A 23361-nucleotide genomic window follows, 5' to 3' on the forward strand; every position below is an offset into this window, starting at 1 on the left:
GTGGTCCAGGCAAAGCCAGGATTTGAACCCTGTTGAACATCTGTGGGGAGACCTAAAGATTGTAGTTCATTGATGCTCCCCATACAATGTGACAGAGCTTGAGAGGATCTGCAAGGAATAATGAAAAAACTACCCAAATCCAAGTGTGCAAAGCTAGTAGTGACATATTAAAGAAGACTTGAAGCTGTGAATGATCTCAAAGGCATTTTGTAAAGTACTGAATAAAGGTACCTAATACTGAATGTACATGCAATATTTTCTATGTTGAATAACTTGGCACACTTTCTAAAAACATTATTTTGTTATTATGGGAAAATGTGTATAGCAACAACAACAAAAATGGATATACAACAAAAATTGATATAATTAAGTTATAAATTACATCAACAACGCAAAAAAATGTGGAGGAAGTGAAGGGTTCTGAATAGGTTCCAAAAGCACTAGGTGTCAATATGAAGCACTCTTTGTTCAACCTGCACTCTTTTGTCCAACAGTGATTAAAGCTTCCATCTACAAACACTAACGTTTCCCTCCAACACCCCTGGAGATTGAACAGCTTGAATATAACCGCAACATACTGCCCTTCACGTGCCATGCACCCCAGCTCTGCTAGTCAATAACAATGGCCAAGGGTCGGGCATTTGCCCACTCCTGTTTCCTCTGCTGCAAATTCCAGTCCCCAAGTACCAGACTGTGTTTGTCTGAGAGTGTGAACAGCTTGGTGGATGTATCCAAGCTGAGTTTTCTGAAAATGTGTTGCTGTGTTCCCTGACAACTTAACATTCCCTGAGTCGCGATCAGATGAGACAGAGAACATCCACAGAGACACGCTGAATCACAGTCACCTAGCAATTCAAATAAAGCTGAAAGCTGACGGGCAGGACATGGCGTCCCATCTTAAACTTTATACAACGTCTGTCACGTCCATGTGGTCTTGGCGTTGCTGCTGGAACCTCCCTGACGGGGAGGAAGTAGGTGTTTGGAGAGGCAGATCAGTTGGGGACACGGCGTCTAGACAGAACCCGAGTGTCTCACCTCTTCACGGACGAATCCTGTGGTCCGTTTGGATCTCTGACTCATGACTTCCCTCCATAAAGGGCGTTAAACACCTGACTGGTGATTTGGCACAACCCGTTGGCCCAATTAAAGAGATATATGACATTATATCACTGGAGTCATCATAACAAACAATATTTAAAAATCTTTTCATATTTTAAATACTTTTTAGAGCCCCTTTGTGTATTTCCAGATGCACATTTTTGATTTACTTTTCTTAAATTGTAGAAGGCATTCTATAAATACTATTTGAATGCTTTTGCCCCCTGCCTCTGCCTTCACAGTGAGAACAGCCTCAGCCGACAGCTCTCTGCTGGCCTCCTTATTTGTGAAAAGGCTCCAACTCAGTCACTTTCCTATTACAGGCCACAGCTGAACAGACTACATCCCCAGGCCAATCCTCACAGTCTCTCTCTCTCTTTCCTTATTTCTTTCAAACTCTGTCTGTCTCTGTCCCCCAGTTGCCGCCCCCCCCCTCACTCCAGTGAAATTAAAACACCTGATTAGGTAGATGAGGAGCTTAATCAGAGGTGTAAATGGGTGAATGATCTCAGCTGGAGGGACCGAAACAACATTGCTGAGTGTTTACTTGAACAATCCTTTAGAATGAATACTTTCTTAAATACACACTCAGAGATGTGAGAACCCATTGTAGGTGTGATATGTGTTATGAAACACACATTCATGTTGAGTATATATGCATACACTGCTGACAATCTGTCTCGATTCTTTCTAAAGTCATATGTGTGTGTACTACCCACCTAATATATTACAAGTAGGAGTATATTTTGATCAAGATGCAAGAGGAGGGAAAAATTTATGGAAATTCAGCCCGGTCACATTCACACGTGATACCCAAAATAATGTTCTCTTCAGCCATTCAAAAAGAAACAAACTGAGACTAACTCAAAGAAAAAATGAGACTGAGCAGAGAGAAAGAAAATATTGGGTGCATCCGCTCAGCCAGCACTCCTCTTCTCCATCCATTCAGCCAGCACTCCTCTTCTCCATCCATTCAGCCAGCACTCCTCTTCTCCATCCATTCAGCCAGCACTCCTCCTCTCTTCTCTCCATCCATTCAGCCAGCACTCCTTTTCTCCATCCATTCAGCCAGCACTCCTCTTCTCCATCCATTCAGCCAGCACTCCTCTTCTCCATCCATTCAGCCAGCACTCCTCTTCTCCATCCATTCAGCCAGCACTCCTCTTCTCCATCCATTCAGCCAGCACTCCTCCTCTCTTCTCTCCATCCATTCAGCCAGCACTCCTCTCTTCTCTCCATCCATTCAGCCAGCACTCCTCCTCTCTTTTCTCCATCCATTCAGCCATCACACCTCCTCTCTTCTCTCTATACTTCAGCCAGCACTCCTCCTCTCTCCTCTCCATCCATTCAGCCAGCACTCCTCCTCTCTCCTCTCCATCCATTCTGCCAGCACTCCTCCTCTCTTTTCTCCATCCATTCAGCCATCACTCCTCCTCTCTTCTCTCTATCCCTCAGGCATCGTCTCCCCAGGGCCTGGTGATGTGTCGGAGAGGCAGGTTTCTACAAAGCCAAAGAGGAGAGCTGACTGAGTATGTTGGGGAGTGATAGAGAGACAGACATAACAAGGAAGACGAAGACACTGAACAAACAGTAACCTGACAGAATATATGTTCTTTGGGTCTAAAAATAAATTCAACACCTTTAAAAGAAAAACTACAGCTACCTTTGCACAAATAAGACAAACTTAGGTTTTATAACTTACTTCTTCCCTTTACATAGCTGGCCTAGGTTAAGCTTTAAAAGTATTTAGGATATACATTTGATGTAGGTAATTATTTTACTTGCCTACTTAAGGTAGATTTAGTTAATTAAGTTAATTAACTCAGCACTTTGCATAATAATTTATCAAAGTTATTAAAACAAACTCAGTAAAACAATAAAAAAAATAAACTTCACTTCTGTTCTATATGTTTTATTAGAAAATTATCTTTTAGACAGACAGATAGACTGACAGTTTTCTGTATTAAGAATGGGAAGACAGTAAACATTTTTTAAATATTGCCTCACAATTCCTAAAATAATATTAATATAATAACATTTAATTTGGCAGACAACTTTTGGAACACTCAAGGACATCTTACATTAAAAGTCGTCTTGAATAAAATCAAGGGCGATACATAATGTAATAAACTGTAGACTGCAATAAAAAATATGAATAAATCTAATAAACAGACATAATAAAACAGAGTGAGAAGGAGTTGTGTAGGGAATACTTAGGGTGTTAATTGGTTGAAAGTAAAACTTGAGATTTAGAGTAGGGGTTCAAGTTTAAGGAAAAAAAATTTAATAGCACCTGGACCTGGTTTAAGGTAAGGATTAAGGTTTACTATAAGTAGCAACAACCCACTCGATACATTATTTTGGAGATGTAAATGAAAAAGCATCCTATTTTCCAGCATTAAAGCCAGAAGGTAATAGAGTAACATGTCTTGATAATAAAAAAACAAGTTATAATAAAACAATAGTTTTCGCAATTTGTACATACTCCGTATATAAGAAAAAGTTTAAATTATTTTCCAAACATTAACAAACAAAATGTTGAAATATTCACTCAGGACCTCAGACTGGTGTGAAGATTCATCTTTCAGCACGAAAACAACCCGAAACACACAGCCAAGAGAATGTTGGTTTAGTACCGGAAGAAGGCTGTGAATGTCCTTTTGAGACCTGTCAAACCAGAACCCTCAATCCAATTGAGAATATGGGTAAAGAGTGGAAAATAGCTGTTCACCAAAGGTCCCTATTCAATTTGACAGAACTTGAGCAACTTTTAATGTTTATTCTGATCAATTCCAGAAATACACAATATCCTGAAGTAGATGTAATTATACTGTATGTAAATTTGTTAAAAGAAAAATTGCTGAATGTAAAAAAACGTATACCCAACTCCCCCTTATATATCATTTTGGAATGGAACTCATTTATAGAGGCTAGTATTAGTGTGCCAGGCTCATTGCTCTGCGTCATCTTCCTCCCCAGGGCTTTGTGCTGTGGGACATCTCTCTCTCCAATGTCATCATATAGTTATTACCATCCTCATCACATGTGAGGAGAAGTGGGCTCTTGGCAAAAGCAGAGCGCTGTATACAGTAGGGAAGAGGGCTCCGTTTGGGACTCAGATGTGGTCTGGCTCTGCAGCAGAGTGGGGTCCCCCCGTCCCAGGTCATCAGGAGGCCTGGCCCAATGGAGTGGCAGTCAGACACGGCTGATCTTCCCCCAGCTCCATCCCTGGCTGACAGCCAGCTGCTCCAGCCTTTCCAGGTAGAATTATTATTTTAATCACTTAAGACACCAGCCATTACTGCAACCAAATCCTATTTAATAAAGTGGACAGAAATAGTTCAGCGTTTAATCAGGCAGCACCATGTTTAACTTGGTCTCAAATGGCATCCTATTCCCCGTGTGATGCAAAGTGTTCGATGACGGCTGGTAGGGATTGTACGAAAAAGGGCACCATTTGGGACCGATTCAAACACGGCGCTGCCCGATTATGCGCTGCACTATTTCCGTCCACTTTATTAGCAGGATGTGATGTCGGTGTGCTCATTGCTGGCGGGTTTCATGTCACTGTACCCGGCAGGGGGAATATATATGTATATTACATCACACACTCAGCCTGTCTCTGTGAAGGGAATGACGTGTGAAGACATGTGCCCCTGTGTCGTGGGCCGGACAGTTTCATTATAACCTGCAGTAGCCAGTGCAGGAAGCCCTTGCCTCACTGTCATGTGAGGACTTGAGTGATGGCTGATGGGAGAAGAGGGGTGTATGGCTGTGAGAACATGATAACATCCTAGACACATTACATCTGAGTGTCAGGCCGAAGCCACCCTGAGGTCCTGTCTCCAATGGTTGTGTATCCCGTGTCTATTTTCTAGTCTATTTCTGATATAGGAAACCGGGTAGTCTACCTCAGATGTAGGGAGAATGCTCATCTATCCCTGCCACGGAGCACAGGCCAGCCTATCCGTGACGTAGAGCCATTTGAGACGTGCTGTGCTCGCTGTCCTTTTCCCTCAGACCGCCGCGCCGTAGAAGACCTGACTGATGACTGGTCTGACCATTATGATGTGTATCTGGGCTCAACCCAATTAACCTTCCAACACCAGGGGGGGTAGCAACTGGCCATTAGAGGTACACCAAAGGTGACCGCCAAAATAGCCCCCTATTCCCCTCATAGTGCACTACATTCTACCGTGCCGTGCCAGAGCTCTGGTCAAAACATGTAGGGAATAGGATGTCATTTGGGAGGTGAGTCAATTCGTTCCATTAATAGTCTACAGCTCTGTTCTGACATGGCTGAGGTAAGACGAAGACGGCCAGGCGAGGGGAATCATTATTCCGTACAGATCTCATTTGAATGAAAGGCCACTGAAGCATTGTTAATGGCTGCTGCTAACACACCTCCTTAGTCTTTATCCTGTCCTCATCTGGTATGCTTGTATGCTTGCACTATGCTTACCCTGATTAGATCTGATCACAATCGCACCGCAGTGCGTCTTTTAATCTCGTGGGCGAGTTCCGCGTGGAGGACACGTTACAGCCAGGTATAAACAGGGCTTTAGATGTGCGTCTGAAGTGGTTCACTGTTGCCTATATTAGGCGGTACTCAGGACCACACCACCCTGGTCAGGTGCGGCGTGATATAGGGTGCATTTGGGAAGCTTCCATATGCCTACGTGGGAGCATCAGACATTCATCACTAACACTAACCCAGGAGGGCTGAAGGGGGCTTATTGAGCTTGGCGTAGGTGGAATACATCCATATAGATTATGTATTACATATTTCATCTTCAATACCTTGATATCTCAGCCTTCACTTACACCACTCAAATCAATGTCTAGCCATCATCTGTTATCTACCTGTCTAATGCTAAGAGGGTGCAGAAAAATTCACTGATATTGTATTTTCTCGTTCCGATACGCAGTATAAAAGTCAGTCATTTGTTTTGGAGTAATTGTATGAGAAATAACAGTTAGAATTGGATTAGATGGGATAAGGTAGTATGTTATCAGATAATGTGATCATCTTTAATGATATGGAATGAAGCAAATTCAATGATATTCTTGATTTAATATTTATCTCAAGGTGCTGGTAATAAGTTGGTCATGGGGAAATTATAGGAAAATAACTGTGCAGGGCTGTGAAGTAGTCCCATTCTTTATGATAGAATTGTGATTTCCTTTCCTTACTTAATATAGCTTCAAATAGATGTTTGTTTTAACATTTTTATATTCTATATTTAGCTTATGCTGCTTTATGGTCATAATGGCTTTTCAAATATAAATAAGATTTTGAATTACATGTTTGCCTATTTAGCTTTTAAATTATCTTTGAATAATAGATATAATACAAATATTAAATACAATATTAAATAAAAATGTATTACAATTATCTATGCATCTGGAATGTAAAAAATATAGTTTTAAATATAGGTTTGCGATATGTTAAATATTAGTCAATATAACTTCCACGCCTCTCTTAACTGAATTGCAGTTCTACTATCATTGCGTTGTCACAGAGGTTTTAAACCCAAGAGTGCTGAGTGTTTTACAAATCTTCCTCTCCGCACTCCATTCCTCAGTTATGCTGTGAAGTAAACCATTCTCTTCATAAAGAAACCCTTTTAACTAAGGTATGCGTTCTACCACTGATGGAATGGCAGTGTTGCGGTGCTCTTCGTAGGTTGGGAGAAGCCAGAGATGGGAGGATCTGAAGTGAGGAGAGTACTCTTCATCACTGGAACAGCGGAAGGGCTGAGGAGGATGCAGTCTCTGTCTCCTCTAAGCACGTCTTTGTGAGGTTGGGAGATGGAGAACGTCTCACACTGACTCTTTACAGTCTACAGCCCGGAAGACAGTTAGGTCTGGAAATACTTGGACACTGACACAAGTTTGGTTATTTTGGCTGTTTACCAAAATATATTCAAGTTACAGTTAAGTAATGAGATGTGGGCTTAAATTGCAATCTCTCAGCTTTAATTTGAGGGGATTCACATCCAAATTGGAGGAGGGGTTTAGGAATTACAGCTCTTTAATATGTTGCCCCCTCATATTCAGGGGACTAAAAGTAATTGGACAATTAACTAAAAATCGGTTTCATGGGCAGGTGTGGGCTATTTCCTCATTAATTAAGCAGGTAAAAGGTCTGGAGTTGATTCCAGGTGTGGCATTCCCATTTGGAAGCCTTTGCTGTGAACCCATCTCTTAATGTAAGTGAAACAGGCCTTTCTTAGGCTGCAAAGAAATTCATGAGAGAGATAGCAGGAACATTAGGAGTGACCAAATCAACAGTTTGGTACATCCTGAGAAATACATATGCACTGGTGAGCTCTGCAACACAAAAAGGCCTGGATGTCCATGGAAGACAACAGTGGTGTAAGATCGCAGGATCCTTTCCAATGGTAAAGAAAACCCCTTCACAACCATGTGAAAAACAGCCAAGTGAAAAACACTCTCCAGGAGGTAGGCATATCATCCAAGTCTACCATAAAGAGAAGACTTCACGAGAGCAAATACAGAGGGTTCACCACAAGGTGCAAACCATTCATAAGCCTCAAGCATAGAAAGGCCAGATTAGACTTTGACAAAAACATCTAAAAAAAGGCAGCCCAGTTCTGGAACAGCATTCTTTGGACAGATGAAACTATGATCCACTTGTACCAGAATGATGGGAATAAAAAAGTATGGAGAAGGCTTGGAACGGCTCGTGATCCAAAGCATACCACATCATCTGTAAAACATGGTGCAGGCAGTGTGATGGCATGGGCATGCAAGGCTTCCAATGGCTCTGGGTCCCCTAGTGTGTATTGATGATACAACAGAAGACAGAAGCAGCCGGAATAATTCTGAAGGGATACAGGGATATATTGTCTGCTCAGATTCAGCCAAATTCAGCAAAGTTGATTGGACGGCACTTCACTTTTCTGATGAACAATGAACCAAAACATACCGCAAAAGCAACACAGACGTTTTTTAAAGGCAAAGAAGTGCAATGGCCGAGTCTATCACCTGATCTCAACCTGATTGAGCATGACTTTCACTTGCTGAAGACAAAACTTAAGGCAGAAAGACCAATGAACAAACAACAACTGAAGACAGCTGTAGTAAAGTTCTGGCAAAGCATCACAAAGGAGGAAACCAAGCGTTTGGTGATGTCCATGCATTCCAGACTTTAAGCAGTAATTGCCCGCAAGGGATTCTTGACAAAGAATTAAAATTGACATTTTATTTATGATTGTGTTAATTTGTCACATTTGTGCCCCAAAAATAAGTGTAATATATATGAAAATTGTGGCAATTCCTAAACGTTTCATACGATATTTTTGTTCAACCTCTTGAATTAAAGCTGAAAGTCTGCACTTCACTTCAATTGCATCTTGATTGTTTCATTCCAAATCCATTCTGGTGGCGTAGAGACAAAATTGTGTTAGTGTCCAAATATTTCCGGACCTAACCGTACCTTCTATGACCTGCTAACAAACAGACAATGAGATGCTGTTCTTTAGTATGACACACACACACACACACACACACACACTGTTGTGTTTGTATTTGTGCAGTTGTCCATTCAGTAGGTAGCAGACAAAAGCTCTGAGCTAAGTCAAACCCTGAGTCATTATTTTTAATGATTAATATCCTTAGGGACCTTTGAAATGTGTCCCCAAAAGCCACAGCACCAATTAAACACACTAACTCTGAAAATATGCCGTGCAATCCAATTGTGTGGCCTTGGGGGAGTGTTAAGTTTGGGGCTTTAGACAGAGGGAGAGTGTGGCCCAGATTCAGGCTCACGTGTGGAGGCTTCTTCTCTCTTTTATCTCCATGTCTACATATCTCTTTCTTCTCTAACTCTCTCTGTTTTCTTATTTCTTTCTCTTGCTCCCTCTCTCTTTCTCTCTACGTTCTAATGAAACAGGCTGCAGCTAGCCAGTCAATCGTACAAAGTGCTTAGCACCACTTTGTACTTGTTTTCAGTGTTGGTCTCCACAGCACCATCCTCCATCTCCCTTCAATTATTAACTACCTGTTGTTTACAACCAACGCTGGTGAAGAGCCACACTTAAGGACATTTCTGATGAGCTGACAATCTGAAGCACAAGTTGAAACCCAGACAGAGACAGTGGAATGTGTGTGTTTGTGCATGTGGCAGGACTAGATCTTTTGTCAGCCACAGTGTCATATAGGCGAAGGCTAGAGATGATTGTGGATAAATTGAGATGCTGGATTAGATGGATGAATCACCAAAATGGTGGTGTGAGAGAGGAGGTTATCCATCATTGTGCTTTTCATTTTCCAACTCTTGACAAAAGCATTCAGCTGCTTCTTTTTTTTACATTACCTTGCTTTTCTCTCTCTCCGTCTCTGGTCTTTATTGTCTTTCGTCTCGTTCATCATTATAAAATAGGGCAGGTTATTGAGAGATTGAGGTGAGTCAGGCGTTCATGAAATAATGAAGACACACACACAATAACTGGTTATTTTTTTACTAAAAAAAACAAACAGCTTAAAAACATTATCCACTGGTTAGAACCAATTACACAATGCAAAACAGTACTGCTTGTGATATTACTTCAGTTACAGCAACTCTAAATTGTCAATTAAAATCTCATGATATATTGCAATTCTATGTTTCTATACCCAGTGTATTTTCTTTAGTATCTCCTAGTACCATAATCACCAGACATCAATCATTAACACTATAATTATCACTATCGTTATCACTGTCGTTTTAAGCAACACGTTTATCAAGACATTTGCAGATTTAACCTAAAGACGTACAGTAGTAATAGTTAGCTCTGCAAAAATCTCTCTCTTTAGTAAATCTATTGAAAATGCAATGCAGAGTGGATTACTTAGCAGAAAGGTAAGACAGATGTTCCACACTGTGAGCGCTTTCCGCACTCCCCCTCATCACCAAATACAATCACTTCTCAACAGGAACGTCAGTGCAATCAGTGTAGCATCAATCAACCGTCATAACTCAATCACAGAGCAGAGTACCAAGTCGCAGCCTACTCCCACTATAGTGCCCTAATTTAGACCAGCGCCTATGGGAAACAGAACGCCCTGGTCAAATGTAGCACATTATGCAATGAACATGGTGCTGTTTAGGATGCATTCAAAGCTTCTGGTTAACGTGTCAACAGAGTCAACAGGTGAGAAAATCATCTATTACATACATGAAAGGTCACAGGAATTACTTAATCTTTTTTATTTTACTTCTCTTCTTGAAGGATGACAGCGGGTTTCACTGTGAATTAATGAATAGGATGTGCAAGGTAGATAATTTCTTTTAGCCGTGTAATTATATGTGTCCTCTGAGATATTGAAATGGGTGCTTCGCGGGTCAGGATGATAAGTCAAACCACGATGAGCAGTCTGTGCTCGCTTTGCTGGGTCTGGCTCCCATGTAACGCATTATAGTGGCTTTGTACTCAATAGTATCTGCCATTTAGTTCACTGGAGACAGATTACAATGAAGAGCCCGCTGCTTTGTAATCATCCTCAGACACCATTCGATTATACACATTCCTAAAGTAGAACCATACATCAGTGATTCACTAAAAATGATTTAATTCACTGTACTTAATTAACTGTACTCAACTCACTATATTTCCAGTTCTGATTATAAGCATTTGTATTAAACACATACCAAGCAAAGTCATTAGATATGGCTCAGAAAATGTGTTTGGGCGCTCTGAGATCAAGCTCTACCTGGGTGAGACTTGAAGACAGAGACCAGTGAAGCTCTGAGCAGAGGGTGAAGGGAAAGAGCAGTCACTGTCCAAGACCACTCACACAGTGAGACTCTGAGAAGCAAGATCTGCACAATGTGCACTTAAACACTACGCCAAACATTTTCCTTCCTCTCTCAACTTTGTTTTGTCGTTCCAGTACACAGTGACCAGCTGGAACAGAAAGGAGGCCAAAGAGTTTTTCCTCCTAAAGGTATTGTACATCACACAGTCTATTGCTACAGGATTGAGTGTTTGTTTTCACCGTGTTTTGGGAAGGTACACATCAAAGGTCGGAGACACTGACACGCCATTGAACAAGCATTATGTGGAAAACCTAATTTTACCAATAAAATACACTGAACGTCATTCTTGGAAGGTCAAAAGAGATTCAGTTAGATGTGTATGCTCTGTACTACCAGGAACCACTTGTTTCTATGTTGGCTATGTTCACATGGATGCATAAAGATGAACAGAGTGTATTATCTTCTTCCGATCCTCTAGCCCCCCCCGCCCCCATCTACCCACCTCGCCCTCGGCTGAAAGCTAACACCGATGCAATGAACACTCCCCTCACACATCAGTGCCCCTGCAGAGCCAGATAACACTCAGTTTAAAAACAAACACACACACATTCACTCACACGTGCACATACACACACACACACACACAGAGGAACCGTACACACACATTCACTTATTGGCTCTGGTGAAACGGCTGAACAAGGAAATTAGAAAAGCATCCGTAATTGTGTTCTTCTGTCACTTGAGCAAAAGCTGAAAATCAATCTAAATCCGAATAACATGTGGGTCCAGGGAACTAGGGCCGTTGCTCAACATTAGCTAGGCAGAATCCAGTTTTCGTTAAAATACAAATAGCACAATACATAGAAAAGGGATGTAATAAGAATCCCATGGCAAGAATGCTGAAAAGTTTGAGATCAGAAAGGTTTGAGATCAGAAAGGTTTGAGATCAGAAAAGTTTGAGATCAGAAAGGTTTGAGATCAGAAAGGTTTGAGATCAGAAAAGTTTGAGATCAGAAAGGTTTGAGATCAGAAAAGTCTGAGATCAGAAAAGTCTGAGATCAGAAAGGTTTGAGATCAGAAAGGTTTGAGATCAGAGTATGTTAAGTGCACTGTTGGGAATAGGCGTTGAGAATGCAGAGAAGGTGTTGAGGGAAGGAGAAGAGTGGTGGAAAAATCAAACGGGGCAAAACTCCATCCTCTCCATCCTCTCCATCCATCACTATCCAATATGTGAATCCAATCAGAAGAAAAGCAGTAATCTCCCAGTGAGGGAGAAGCTCTGTTAGATATGATTCATTCCTGTCAGTGCTGTGTGCCCAATTGCGCGTCAGGAGTATATCTTCTAACCATGAAGAAAAACACATCGGTGCACAGATGAAATAAAGCTGCAACACCCCTTCAGAATGAGTAAATACACAGTAGATGTGAAGAGAGGACGTATCCCCCTCATCAGGTGTGATACAAACATGTAGGCTAGGTCATGTCTACGTTCTAGAAACCTCATGAAAGTATGAGGTGATAAACACTTAAATACAGAGATATGCAGTAAAACAGTGATCACAGCGAAGGACCGTGAACTGACCTAAGCAAAAATCAGCTGGTGTCCGTTGTTCACCAGTAAAGAAACAGGAAAATGGAATGACATTGGGGCACATTACATGCGTCATAAGTAGTAAGCTACAACTGACCTAGGCCATGAAGAACCTAGGAAATGACCTCCCTCAATTACACACACACACACACACACACACAAGTGTACAGAGACAAAGGAATGGTTTCCCTGACAACCACTGTAAAATCTCAGATTCTATGTGTTTAAATGGCAGATGAATGGAGACGCTCTGAACTAGCCAACACACATCTCCACCCCATTCCATTATGACTGACGCCACACACCACACAAGGGATTACAATAACCCTGAGTAATTCAAGTCAAACAGTCTAATAGAAATACTAACACAGTTCAAAATAAGCTGTTTCATAGTTAGTTTAAATTATTGGTAAGACTACTTCAGACCAATCTCTTCTACCAATGTATAGAGAAATGTACCGTAATGGAGATCTGTTCTCTGAAAACAACAAAGCACTTTAAAAGACGCTTCTCCCCGGGGAGATCTACATACTTCCTGAAAAAAGAGCTTTCGACTGTGAGTTTACACAGCAGACAGACAGGTGGGCAAGGAAATCTGTCCACATCTTTCCCCTTATATAAAGACTTCTTCTCTTTTCCATGCACGTACTCCGTCTCTCTCCCCATCTCTCCCTCAATCCTATTGTCTCTTGAGACAAAAAGGATGATCTTCTCTACGTCTCTCTCTGATGGTCCCTCCAGTTGTCACTCAGTAAAGGCATTTTGTAGAGACAGTGAAAAAGGAAGGGAGGAATATTCTGTTTACCTCCTAACAGCAGCTGCTACTGGCTTTCACTTAATGCCTTGACTTCGTCTGAGAGGATTAAAGCCTCGGCGGTGAGTGAAATCACCCTGACGTCCTGTGGCAGAGCTGCAGAGAGCTCCCCTCCAGGGCCGCTCAAGGAAAGCCGTCACCATGGGCTACTGGTGATGAGATACACAGCCAATAGGTTGACAAATGTAGAAGGTGAGCAGTGTCACAAAAGGTCGTCATAGTCGAGCATCTTGGAGTGCTGGCGGGTTTTCCACAGGCGGAAGAGGCGGAAGTCAAAGTACATCTCAATCATCTCCTTGCCTAGAGAGGGAGGTGGTCAAGAGGCTCATGTTAAGTACAGTTGATTGCTCTTCTCCTCGAAAAGGAACATTTGTGTAGATATTTTGTTTTTGGTTTACTGCATTAACTACTCTCAAATGTTGAGAGAATAGGATTGAAGTGTTTATGTAAGATTCAATCAAGCTATGAGCTGGTGGTGTTAAAACAAGAGGGAAGAAGAGAAAGAAAGAACAGGATAAAGCTGGAGACAAGGATAGAAATGAGAGTAGAGGCACCATCAGGAGAGTGATAGGAAGTACGAAAGAGGGTAGGAGAGAGTAGACGAGGGAGAAGGTTGGGGACAGAGATGGAAAGGGAGAGGAAGTGGAATGGATCTTGTGGGTCAGTAGAAGAGAGCAAAATGTTTGTTAGACTTTCATGGAGAAAAAGGTGAAAATGTCGAAGGGAAATTGTGGATGAGGGGTGCATTCAGAGCTGAGGAAGTTAAGACAAGTCTGTCTGTGTAGTTAGGTTAGATTCATGTTCATCAATCCCTACTCAGGAAACAAAGTACTGCTCAAAAAATACACCGTATCTGCTTATATATTTGTTTGTGTGTGTGTGTGTGGGTCATACTCTCACCCTGCGCTGAAAGCTCTAGAGGGGACTTGAATTCGATGGCATGAGGTCTCATCAGCCTCTTTAGATTCTGGATTAGCTGCGGAGGAGAACATTTTATATTTAAAGACACCCGCTCGACACGAAAAGTGATTTGCAGACATACTGTCACTCATTCTGTTCCCAGAAGAAATTTACTTTCAGCTGTACCTCCAAGAGCAATGCGCCTGCAAAGGTCAACAGGTCACGACGGCAAAAGGACTTGATAGTGGGGAGGAACAGAGTAAAGGACGGAGGCGGGAGGTGTCATGTGCATGGAACAGACAGGGTAGTTTCACACAGGTGTTACACTGTCGTCTGGTTTGTATCACAGCAGGTGGGCTGTTGTCTACAAATAGTGGTCATTGCTGGAGAGAGAGACTGTCAGAGCGTATTACCTTGTCTCACCCTCTCTGGCCTACAAGCCAGACCCGTCTCCACAACTCCTGTCCCCCTTCCCGTCTTTCACCGTGCTCCCTATGGCCTGGACCAGCCAGTACCATCAGTCCATGGAGCCTCACAACCAATTAATGTTCTCCAGGAGGCATGTTCCTCTCTGCTGAGGCCGTTCACAGCAGCAGCACTAAATCAATGCGTGGAACCTGTCAGGAGAGTGTGTTTGTGTCTCCAGCTAATGTAGCATACTGCAGTTTTACCTGAACCTCTGCTTCCCTGAATGTGTGGACCAAGATGAACTGAACCCCAACTCCCCTGACTGTGTGGACAGAGATTAACTGAACCCCAACTCCCCTGACTGTGTGGACAGAGATTAACTGAACCCCAACTCCCCTGACTGTGTGGACAGAGATTAACTGAACCCCAACTCCCCTGACTGTGTGGACAGAGATGAACTGAACCCCAACTCCCCTGACTGTGTGGACAGAGATGAACTGAACCCCAACTCCCCTGACTGTGTGGACAGAGATGAACTGAACCCCAACTTCCCTGACTGTGTGGACAGAGATGAACTGAACCCCAACTTCCCTGACTGTGTGGACAGAGATTAACTGATCCCCAACTCCCCTGATTGTGTGGATAGAAATGTACAGTAATCTGGTTCATAATTAATTTAAACAATCAAAGCCGTGTCACTGTTTTAAGTCAATAGGACACTACAAGTACTGGGTGGTACATTCAGAAATAGGTATGGATTATCAAAGTCCTGAAGGAGGAACTGCTAATGTTTTTGCCTTCTTTGAGACTGCCCCAAAATAGTTACAGGGACTGAATACAACATAAGGAGCTGAAAGAACCTGTGTGAAAGAAGGTGTATAACAAAGTCTGAAAGAAGCTGTGTGAATGAAGGTGTATAACAAAGTCTGAAAGAAGCTGTTTGAAAGAAGGTGTATAACAAGGTCTGAAAGAAGCTGCACAGCTAAATCAAGGCGTGTTTCCCAAACAGCAGCTTATCTATTATAGAACCTGGGTAAAAGAAAAGGCTGCCATATTGAAGACATCAAAACACTGAGTTGTAGTTGAGATGCAGGTACATTAGGTGGCATACTATTATTGGACAGCTCACTAAAGCTTTCAGTCTGCATCCAGCTGAGGTAGCATGGGAACAAAGCCACCAGCAGAGGAGAATATTGCTAAATGCACCGAGTAATGCTTCCTTGTTTCTTTCCCTACTGCTCTATAGCATCCAGACTGCCACACACCCATATACTCAATCTCTATTGGCTAACAACACTGCAGAGAAAATGTCCATAAAACAACACAAGCTTTCTTTGTCAGAACATTCAGTTACATGTCTGACTCCTAATACTGTCCAGATAGATTAGATTCAGTTACATGTCTGACCCCTAATACTCTCCAAATAGATTACATTCAGTTACATGTCTGACCCCTAATACTGTCCAGATAGATTACATTCAGTTACATGTCTGACCCCTAATACTGTCCAGATAGATTACATTCAGTTACGTCTGACTCCTAATACTGTCCAGATAGATTACATTCAGTTACCTGTCTGACCCCTAATACTATGCAGATAGATTACATTCAGTTACCTGTCTGACCCCTAATACTGTGCAGATAGATTACATTCAGTTATATGTCTGACCCCCTAATAATGTCCAGATAGATTACATTCAGTTACATGTCTCTCCTAAAACAACATACCCATAGATAGAGTATATTCAGTTACATGACTACACATACTGATTTAACTGGATACTGTTGGGAATACTGTTGTTTATTTGAGTGAGTTCATTTTAATTCACAGAAAATTCAACTATGTGCCTGTATGTGTGTGTGTGTGTGTGTGTGTGTGTGTGTGTGTGTGTGTGTATCTGAGAGATAGAGTGAGAGACAGACAGATCCTCCTCAACCTGCTTCCAGCATTCTGTCTGTTAATATGACAGCAGTAACAGCAGTGTCAGGTAAAGAGCCTGATAGCAGCCCAGGGCTTCGGGGACTGGCTACAACATTCCCATGCATCCCAGAGAGCCACAGTGGAAATGGTGCAGCATTGGTGTGTGGGTGCTGGGTGGCACGTGACTCCCCACTGGCTACAGTGAACATGATTAAACAGAGAGGAGGATCCACTGTGCAGGTCCTCCGAAGAATCAGTAAGGTTGTGCCAATACAAGTTAAAAGTCAGAAGATAGGAACCAACATGGTCTCTGGGCACTTGGTATATGTTCTGCAAGTTAACCAATGACACTGCATTTGTATAATGATCTAATAACCTACCCAGTATATGATATACTGACCACTGAATATCATACAAATTTGACGTAGGTATGTTATGCAGTACGTCTTTTTGGACAACAAAGGTATTCATTCAGCAGGACAGGTACATTGGACAGGGTACACTGCAGTATCTTAAGAATATGCGCTAAAAACAAACCTTCAGAATTTGTTCTATATGGATGTTTCATCTGGCTATGAATCCATACCTTGTCTCCATTGGCGTTCCCCAGAACATAGCAGCCCATTATGTGAATGAGGTTGGGCTCAGGGTTCAGCTTGCTCATAAAGCGACTCAGCTTCTTCCAAAACCTGTCCATAAAAAGAAGAGTGGGACAGATGAAATGCGGCTATATTTTTAAAACCGTGTTCTACATTAGTGTTGCCCTAAGGTTTTAAATGTTTTTTTTGTTTTATTATTATTTTCTGTATTCTATTCTGTATCCTCAGGGCACAATGAGAACCTGTTCTCAAAGTGTCTAACAGAAGAAAGAAATAGAGAACGTTTGTGTATTATAGTGACAGTTGTAATTGTCAAAGGGGTGATCTTACTGGATCATGTCGTCCTCCTTCTCCACCTTGGCAAATGTGGCCACTTTGTTCTTGAGCAGGTAAAGATGTCCCGGGCCTCCCTGGAGAACAGGTTCATTTCAGTTATATGCATGCAAAGACAATGCCCTCAGCAATAAGCTGACCTGAACACTTATTTATAGACAGTAAGAACACATTTGCACACACACACACACAGAATAGTCCCAACCAGACTCTTTTTCCTCTCTCACCTGACAGAAAATGAGCATGTTCCAGATTTTACAGCCTTTCCGATAGGCAGTCAGCTTCTTCTCTATCTCCTCTATGATTGGAGGCGGGAAAGAGACAGACAGACAGTATTAGTTATCTGCTGGCAGGGAGAGTACGTACCCTGTACTATGTTCATTATTTAGTGTATGCTATGACTCACCGAGGATGTCATCAAATGTGGCATGTTCATGATCCTAGAAAACATATAATTGAGAAAGACATAAGAACAAATAAGACAATAAGATATGTATAAGATAGTTACCACTACTGGATAAACTGGGTGGTTATGGTTTAAGTGCAATGTTGAGCATAGCATTTTGAAAATTAAGAGTTCCCATATTTGGTACATCCAATGTGTAGAAAGTCAACACTACAGTAAATGAATATATAGCATATTCATTTATATATATAGCATGGATGGAAGTAGTTTAATGGACCAGTGGAAGACTCACATAAAGGATGGGGATGATGGAGGGGTCATCCCTACGGATGATGTTAGGGACATATTCAGCCTTCGGGACTTTAGATGATATCAGCTGAAAGAATACAGACAGTCTTAGCGTCTAAGTAAATTAAAAGCTGTCTGGAATGGGGACATCATACCGTATACTGTTCATAATTCCTTAGCGCTTTCTAGAAGTACTTTTTTTGGTCACGTCTATGTCTGTAAAGTCTGCACATTAAGCACTTAGGTGTGTAACTCCACAGGTCTCTCAAGTATCTCAAAAGAAGTGCTGACATTATATTATCAACTAATAAAATACACAATGGATGATTGGTAAAAGGTTTTTAAATGCAAGAATAATGATTAGCAAATGGTGAACACACAAGTGCCTTATGAATAATTTACAAGTTACCCATAAAATATAGATGGTTTATTACTGACCCTTAAAATAAAGTTTAACCAGCCACACAGCTATTCTACATTCTACACATAGCTACTAACAACACTCTGCCATCTCAACTGGTCCTGCTCTGAGACGCTGGTAAATTGGTCTCTTAAGTGAACCGAACATCTCACCATTATTTTGGGTGGGATGAAGTCCTCTCCATGGCACGCTGCTCTTTCCATCTCTCTCTCTTCCTCCCAGTCTGCGTCCTCCTGAGAGCACTCATCTAGCGTCCCTGACAAGCACTGCATGTCCCCACCTGACACAGACACACAGCGGGGCAGTGATGAAAGGAGAGCAAACCGGCCTAATTAGAGGACAGTTTGTGATCAGCAGCAGAGCACCTGGCCACTGGCACTCTGCAAAGGGACCACTGGCTGGACTCATGAAGAAGAAGAAACACAATCACTTCCATTAGCGAAGGAACAAGAAAACATCCTAGAGAAAGCCTTCAGACACACGCACAGCGGGTTTCAGACACAGATATGGAAATGAAACAGAGCTCGGACCAGACAAGCAGATACTCAGACAAACTGTGGACAGAAACAGGGCAGCAGAGAGGCACAGGCAGGAGGACAGAGTCGACCCCACAGCACCAGCTACAGTAGAATGGCCTCATCAGAGCCAGGCTAAGAGGAGGTCCTTCAAAATAAGGGCGTGTAATGTGTTAGGCTGTGGGTTGGAGGGGGGCTGGGGGTTGTAACAACAAAGGTTGAAGCCCCCCCGTGCGTCAGATGGCGTGACTTTGTGTAGGATACGTGCGTGGACTCACTGTCTCTGGAGCCATGGAGAGAGTCTGGCTTCGTGGGGGTGGGATCACTCCAGGAGCGGTTGAAACTCTTGGCTCGGCGGTCGGCGTATGCTGATGAAGGAGTGGAGGAGAATGAGAGGAGGAGGCAGGCGGAGAGACTGTCACACTTTCCCCAATCAATCCCCCAAACACACACGAACACACAGCGCGCACACAAGCCCAGGACACACTCGCTCTATATCTTCTAGTCATTACACGAACACACAGCGCGCACACAAGCCCAGGACACACTCGCTCTATATCTTCTAGTCATTACACGAACACACAGCGCGCACACAAGCCCAGGACACACTCGCTCTATATCTTCTAGTCATTCCCTTTCGGCTCAACAAGTGAGAAAGCGCCCGTTTCAGGAGGAAATGTAGCAACTCAACAGCGACACAAACGCACACAGTCATCACGCCGGGTTTAACTCAGCATCCCTGTTCGGGTGGAGGCATGTTTGTTGTATTCCTGGGACTGAGTCATCGTCACAGCACTGTGTGTGCTGTTCGAGTGGGGGAGCTTTTGGAGCTCAAGCTCACAGTTTGGACTGGCATTTTCAAACCTCCTGTTCCCCCAACACGTGGTCATATCTCATACCTCCTGTCACCTTCTTCTGTTGACACTGCCTACAACCCTAACTTGCAGTTTTGTTGTTTTTGCAGTAAACACCAGCACGTGATTTGAAATGAAATGACCAGCTTTAAGCTTCATTTCGGGGTATTTACGTAAACCGTCAACTGTTTAGGAATTACAGCCCTTTTCATACATAGTACCTCCCATTTTAGGGGACATCTTAAATTAAGTTGTCATGTATAGGACTTGTTCATTTGCATTCAATGACAGCCTGAAGTGTGTGACCCATAGACCAGTGATGCCCTGCCAGACATGTATTTCAACCTTCTTCATCATGACCCATTGGATTAATTCCACCCTACGGCTCTGAGACATTGTTTGGTTGCTTTAGCATTATGTTTTGAGGCCATTGCTAGAAAAAGTGCTCTCCAAGGAGTTTTGAGGCGTTAGGTTGGATCTAAGCAATTTTTCTTTTTTTATATATACTTCAGAAAACTGTTGCTGTCAGCAGTTGCATCATCAACAAGACAAGTGATTCAGTTCCAGAGGCAGCCATACCTTCTGGTACATGTTAACATTTGTCCAGTCTCTCCACAATTTATCTTCTAGAACTCAGCAGGCTCTTTTAGATATTATTTCAGCTAACATGTTTTTGAAGCAAACTAGTGTTTTTGCACCTTGCAGTCCAGCTTTTATAGTTAATCTGGTGAGGTCTCCTGCAAATGGCAGATCTGACACACCACTTCTACCTCCTGAAGTGTTCCTGATCCATCAGACAGTTCTAAGTGTTTTTTCTATATTATAGTGAGAGTTCTTTAGTCATCCGCTGTCAAGATCTTCCTTGATGCCACTATTACACTAATGATGCAAACAAACACACCTGCCTAATTAGAGATGGCTGTAAAGCCAACTGGCCAAATACACTTGGTACCTGTAAATCGGGGGACAAAGCACGCTGTTATTTCAAAATAGTTCAACTGATATGGAAGAAAGTACTAATTCAAGCTGACGGTCTGTATTTTAACCTTCTTCACTGTATCATAGCAAATCCAAAGTGCTGGAGAACAGAGCATGGACTGCAGTGAAATCATTTAGCAGACACTCTCATCCATAATGGCTTTCTTGCCATAATGTTGATGATCTTGACTATTTTTTCACCCACACACCCCACTTCTTTAAATTGACTGGAGTTGTTTTTTAAGACTTAAGGCCCCCTCCCCTCCCACATGTTCCCGGTGTTAGAAATCGGCGGTTTCGTATAGTGGTCAAATAAGGTAGAACCCGTATCACATCGAGGGAGAAGTTTACTCAAGTTTATTGGAAAATTGCAGCACAGATGTCATTCGGTGAACGTTCCACTATCTTCTGTCTGTAATGTTAGTTACAAGCTGATATATACATTAAAGGGTGTGTCTACCTAGCAAAGATCAGGTTTCCAAGACAGTTACCCCCATGCCAAATGGTCAGTGTAAACATTCCTGTGGTTATCAGAGCGCAACCTACAGAGGGATAATCTAAACAGAGAGGTTTCTGTTCTCATTATCTAGCCAAATTCACTTCCAATGAAATGTACATTCATATTGTAATTGTTAATGCTAAGATTCCACACCGGACAAAAAGGAACCCAATGTCCAATGAACCAAAATGGAAAGAGATACACAGGACATCAACCACAACAAAAACCGAACCACAAGGGAAAACAAAACCTAGTCCAACATGTTTGGGACGTGTGTGTTTCCTTGTGCGCCACACTGACTTGAGAGAAGTACAGGGAGACGAGGGAGGTGGGATTCGGTGTGTTTGGGAGACTGCAAACTCTACAGCCGCACATCAAAGATGAGTTCCTTCTACTGTAGCTTTACAAATACTAGTTATTACTGGGCCATGCCACACTTATTGACAAATGCACATGACAGATGAGTCACCATACAGTACGTCATCCAGCACACAATAGCACATGTACAGTACGTCGTCCAGAACACAGTGACACACGTACAGTATGTCATCAAGCACAGTGACACATGTACTGTACGTCATCCAGCACACAGTGACACATGTACTGTACGTCATCCAGCACACAGTGACAACCATACAGTACGTCATCCAGCACACAGTGACACATGTACAGTACGTCATCCAGCACACAGTGACACATGTACTGTACGTCATCCAGCACACAGTGACACATGTACTGTACGTCATCCAGCACACAGTGACACATGTACTGTACGTCATCCAGCACACAGTGACACATGTACTGTACGTCATCCAGCACACAGTGACACCCGTACAGTACGTCATCCAGCACACAGTGACACATGTACTGTACGTCATCCAGCACACAGTGACACACGTACAGTACGCCTTCCAGCACACAGTGACACATGTACAGTACGTCATCCAGCACACAGTGACACCCGTACAGGACGTTATCCAGCACACAGTGACACCCGTACAGTACGTCATCCAGCACACAGTGACACCCGTACAGTACGTCATCCAGCACACAGTGACACACGTACAGTACGTCATCCAGCACAGTGACACATGTACAGTACGTCATCCAGCACAGTGACACATGTACAGTACGTCATCCAGCACAGTGACACATGTACTGTACGTCATCCAGCACACAGTGACACATGTACAGTACGTCATCCAGCACAGTGACACATGTACAGTACGTCATCCAGCACAGTGACACATGTACTGTACGTCATCCAGCACACAGTGACACATGTACAGTACGTCATCCAGCACACAGTGACACCCGTACAGTACGTCATCCAGCACAGTGACACATGTACAGTACGTCATCCAGCACAGTGACACATGTACAGTACATCATCCAGCACACAGTGACACACGTACAGTACGTCATCCAGCACACAGTGACACATGTACAGTATGTCATCCAGCACACATTGACACATGTACAGTACGTCATCCAGCACACAGTGACACATGTACAGTACGTCATCCAGCACACAGTGACACATGTACAGTACGTCATCCAGCACACAGTGACACATGTACAGTACAGGCTACATGCACTAAGCTCAACCACCAGGATGGAGGCGAACAACGTAGTGACACATCAGCACCGGCACGGCTTTACACACTCACTGGGAAACTCACTTTGAGCCTTCATCCTGCGGCTGCCCACCATTCTCAGGTGCTTCCGGAAGTTTCTGTTGTAGAAAAGCACATAGGACGGAGAAGAAAGACGGAGTGAGGGAAGGAGGAAAGAAGGAGAGAAGGTGGTAGAGAGGAGATGGTTTCAGCGTAGAGGGCAAAGCCACAGACAGAGGGAAAGAGAAAGAAGTAGAGAAACTGTTTAGTCATTTATCTAGACAGGAAGAGGTTACAACTTGTCAATCAATGCTCATGGACCTGAAGATTGAGTGTTTGAAGTTATTGTGTTTTTTC

The 23361-nt window shown here is 42.8% G+C and overlaps 1 protein-coding gene across 11 annotated transcripts in view; it reads right to left on the minus strand.

The window, feature by feature from the left end:
* Window positions 1-9606: 9606 nt before the first annotated feature.
* Window positions 9607-23361, minus strand: part of nsmfb (NMDA receptor synaptonuclear signaling and neuronal migration factor b) — a 31983-nt gene continuing 18228 nt past the window's right edge. For 5 of the 11 annotated variants that reach the window (XM_034296670.1, XM_029124415.2, XM_029124412.2 and 2 more), the window contains 10 exons: window positions 23059-23123; window positions 19336-19425; window positions 18695-18822; window positions 18126-18209; window positions 17834-17867; window positions 17655-17725; window positions 17425-17504; window positions 17082-17184; window positions 14167-14242; window positions 9607-13566 (listed from right to left, as the gene is read on the minus strand). In XM_034296670.1, coding sequence (XP_034152561.1) covers window positions 13469-13566; window positions 14167-14242; window positions 17082-17184; window positions 17425-17504; window positions 17655-17725; window positions 17834-17867; window positions 18126-18209; window positions 18695-18822; window positions 19336-19425; window positions 23059-23123 — 829 coding nt within the window. In that variant the 3' untranslated portion in view covers window positions 9607-13468. The remainder of the gene's footprint in view (window positions 13567-14166; window positions 14243-17081; window positions 17185-17424; window positions 17505-17654; window positions 17726-17833; window positions 17868-18125; window positions 18210-18694; window positions 18823-19335; window positions 19426-23058; window positions 23124-23361) is intronic. The other 6 variants (XM_029124418.2, XM_029124413.2, XM_013136817.4 and 3 more) reach the window with 2 other exon arrangements.

This window comes from Esox lucius, chromosome 13 (genome assembly GCF_011004845.1).
Source record: "Esox lucius isolate fEsoLuc1 chromosome 13, fEsoLuc1.pri, whole genome shotgun sequence".
In the NCBI taxonomy this organism is placed as follows: Eukaryota; Metazoa; Chordata; class Actinopteri; order Esociformes; family Esocidae; genus Esox; species Esox lucius.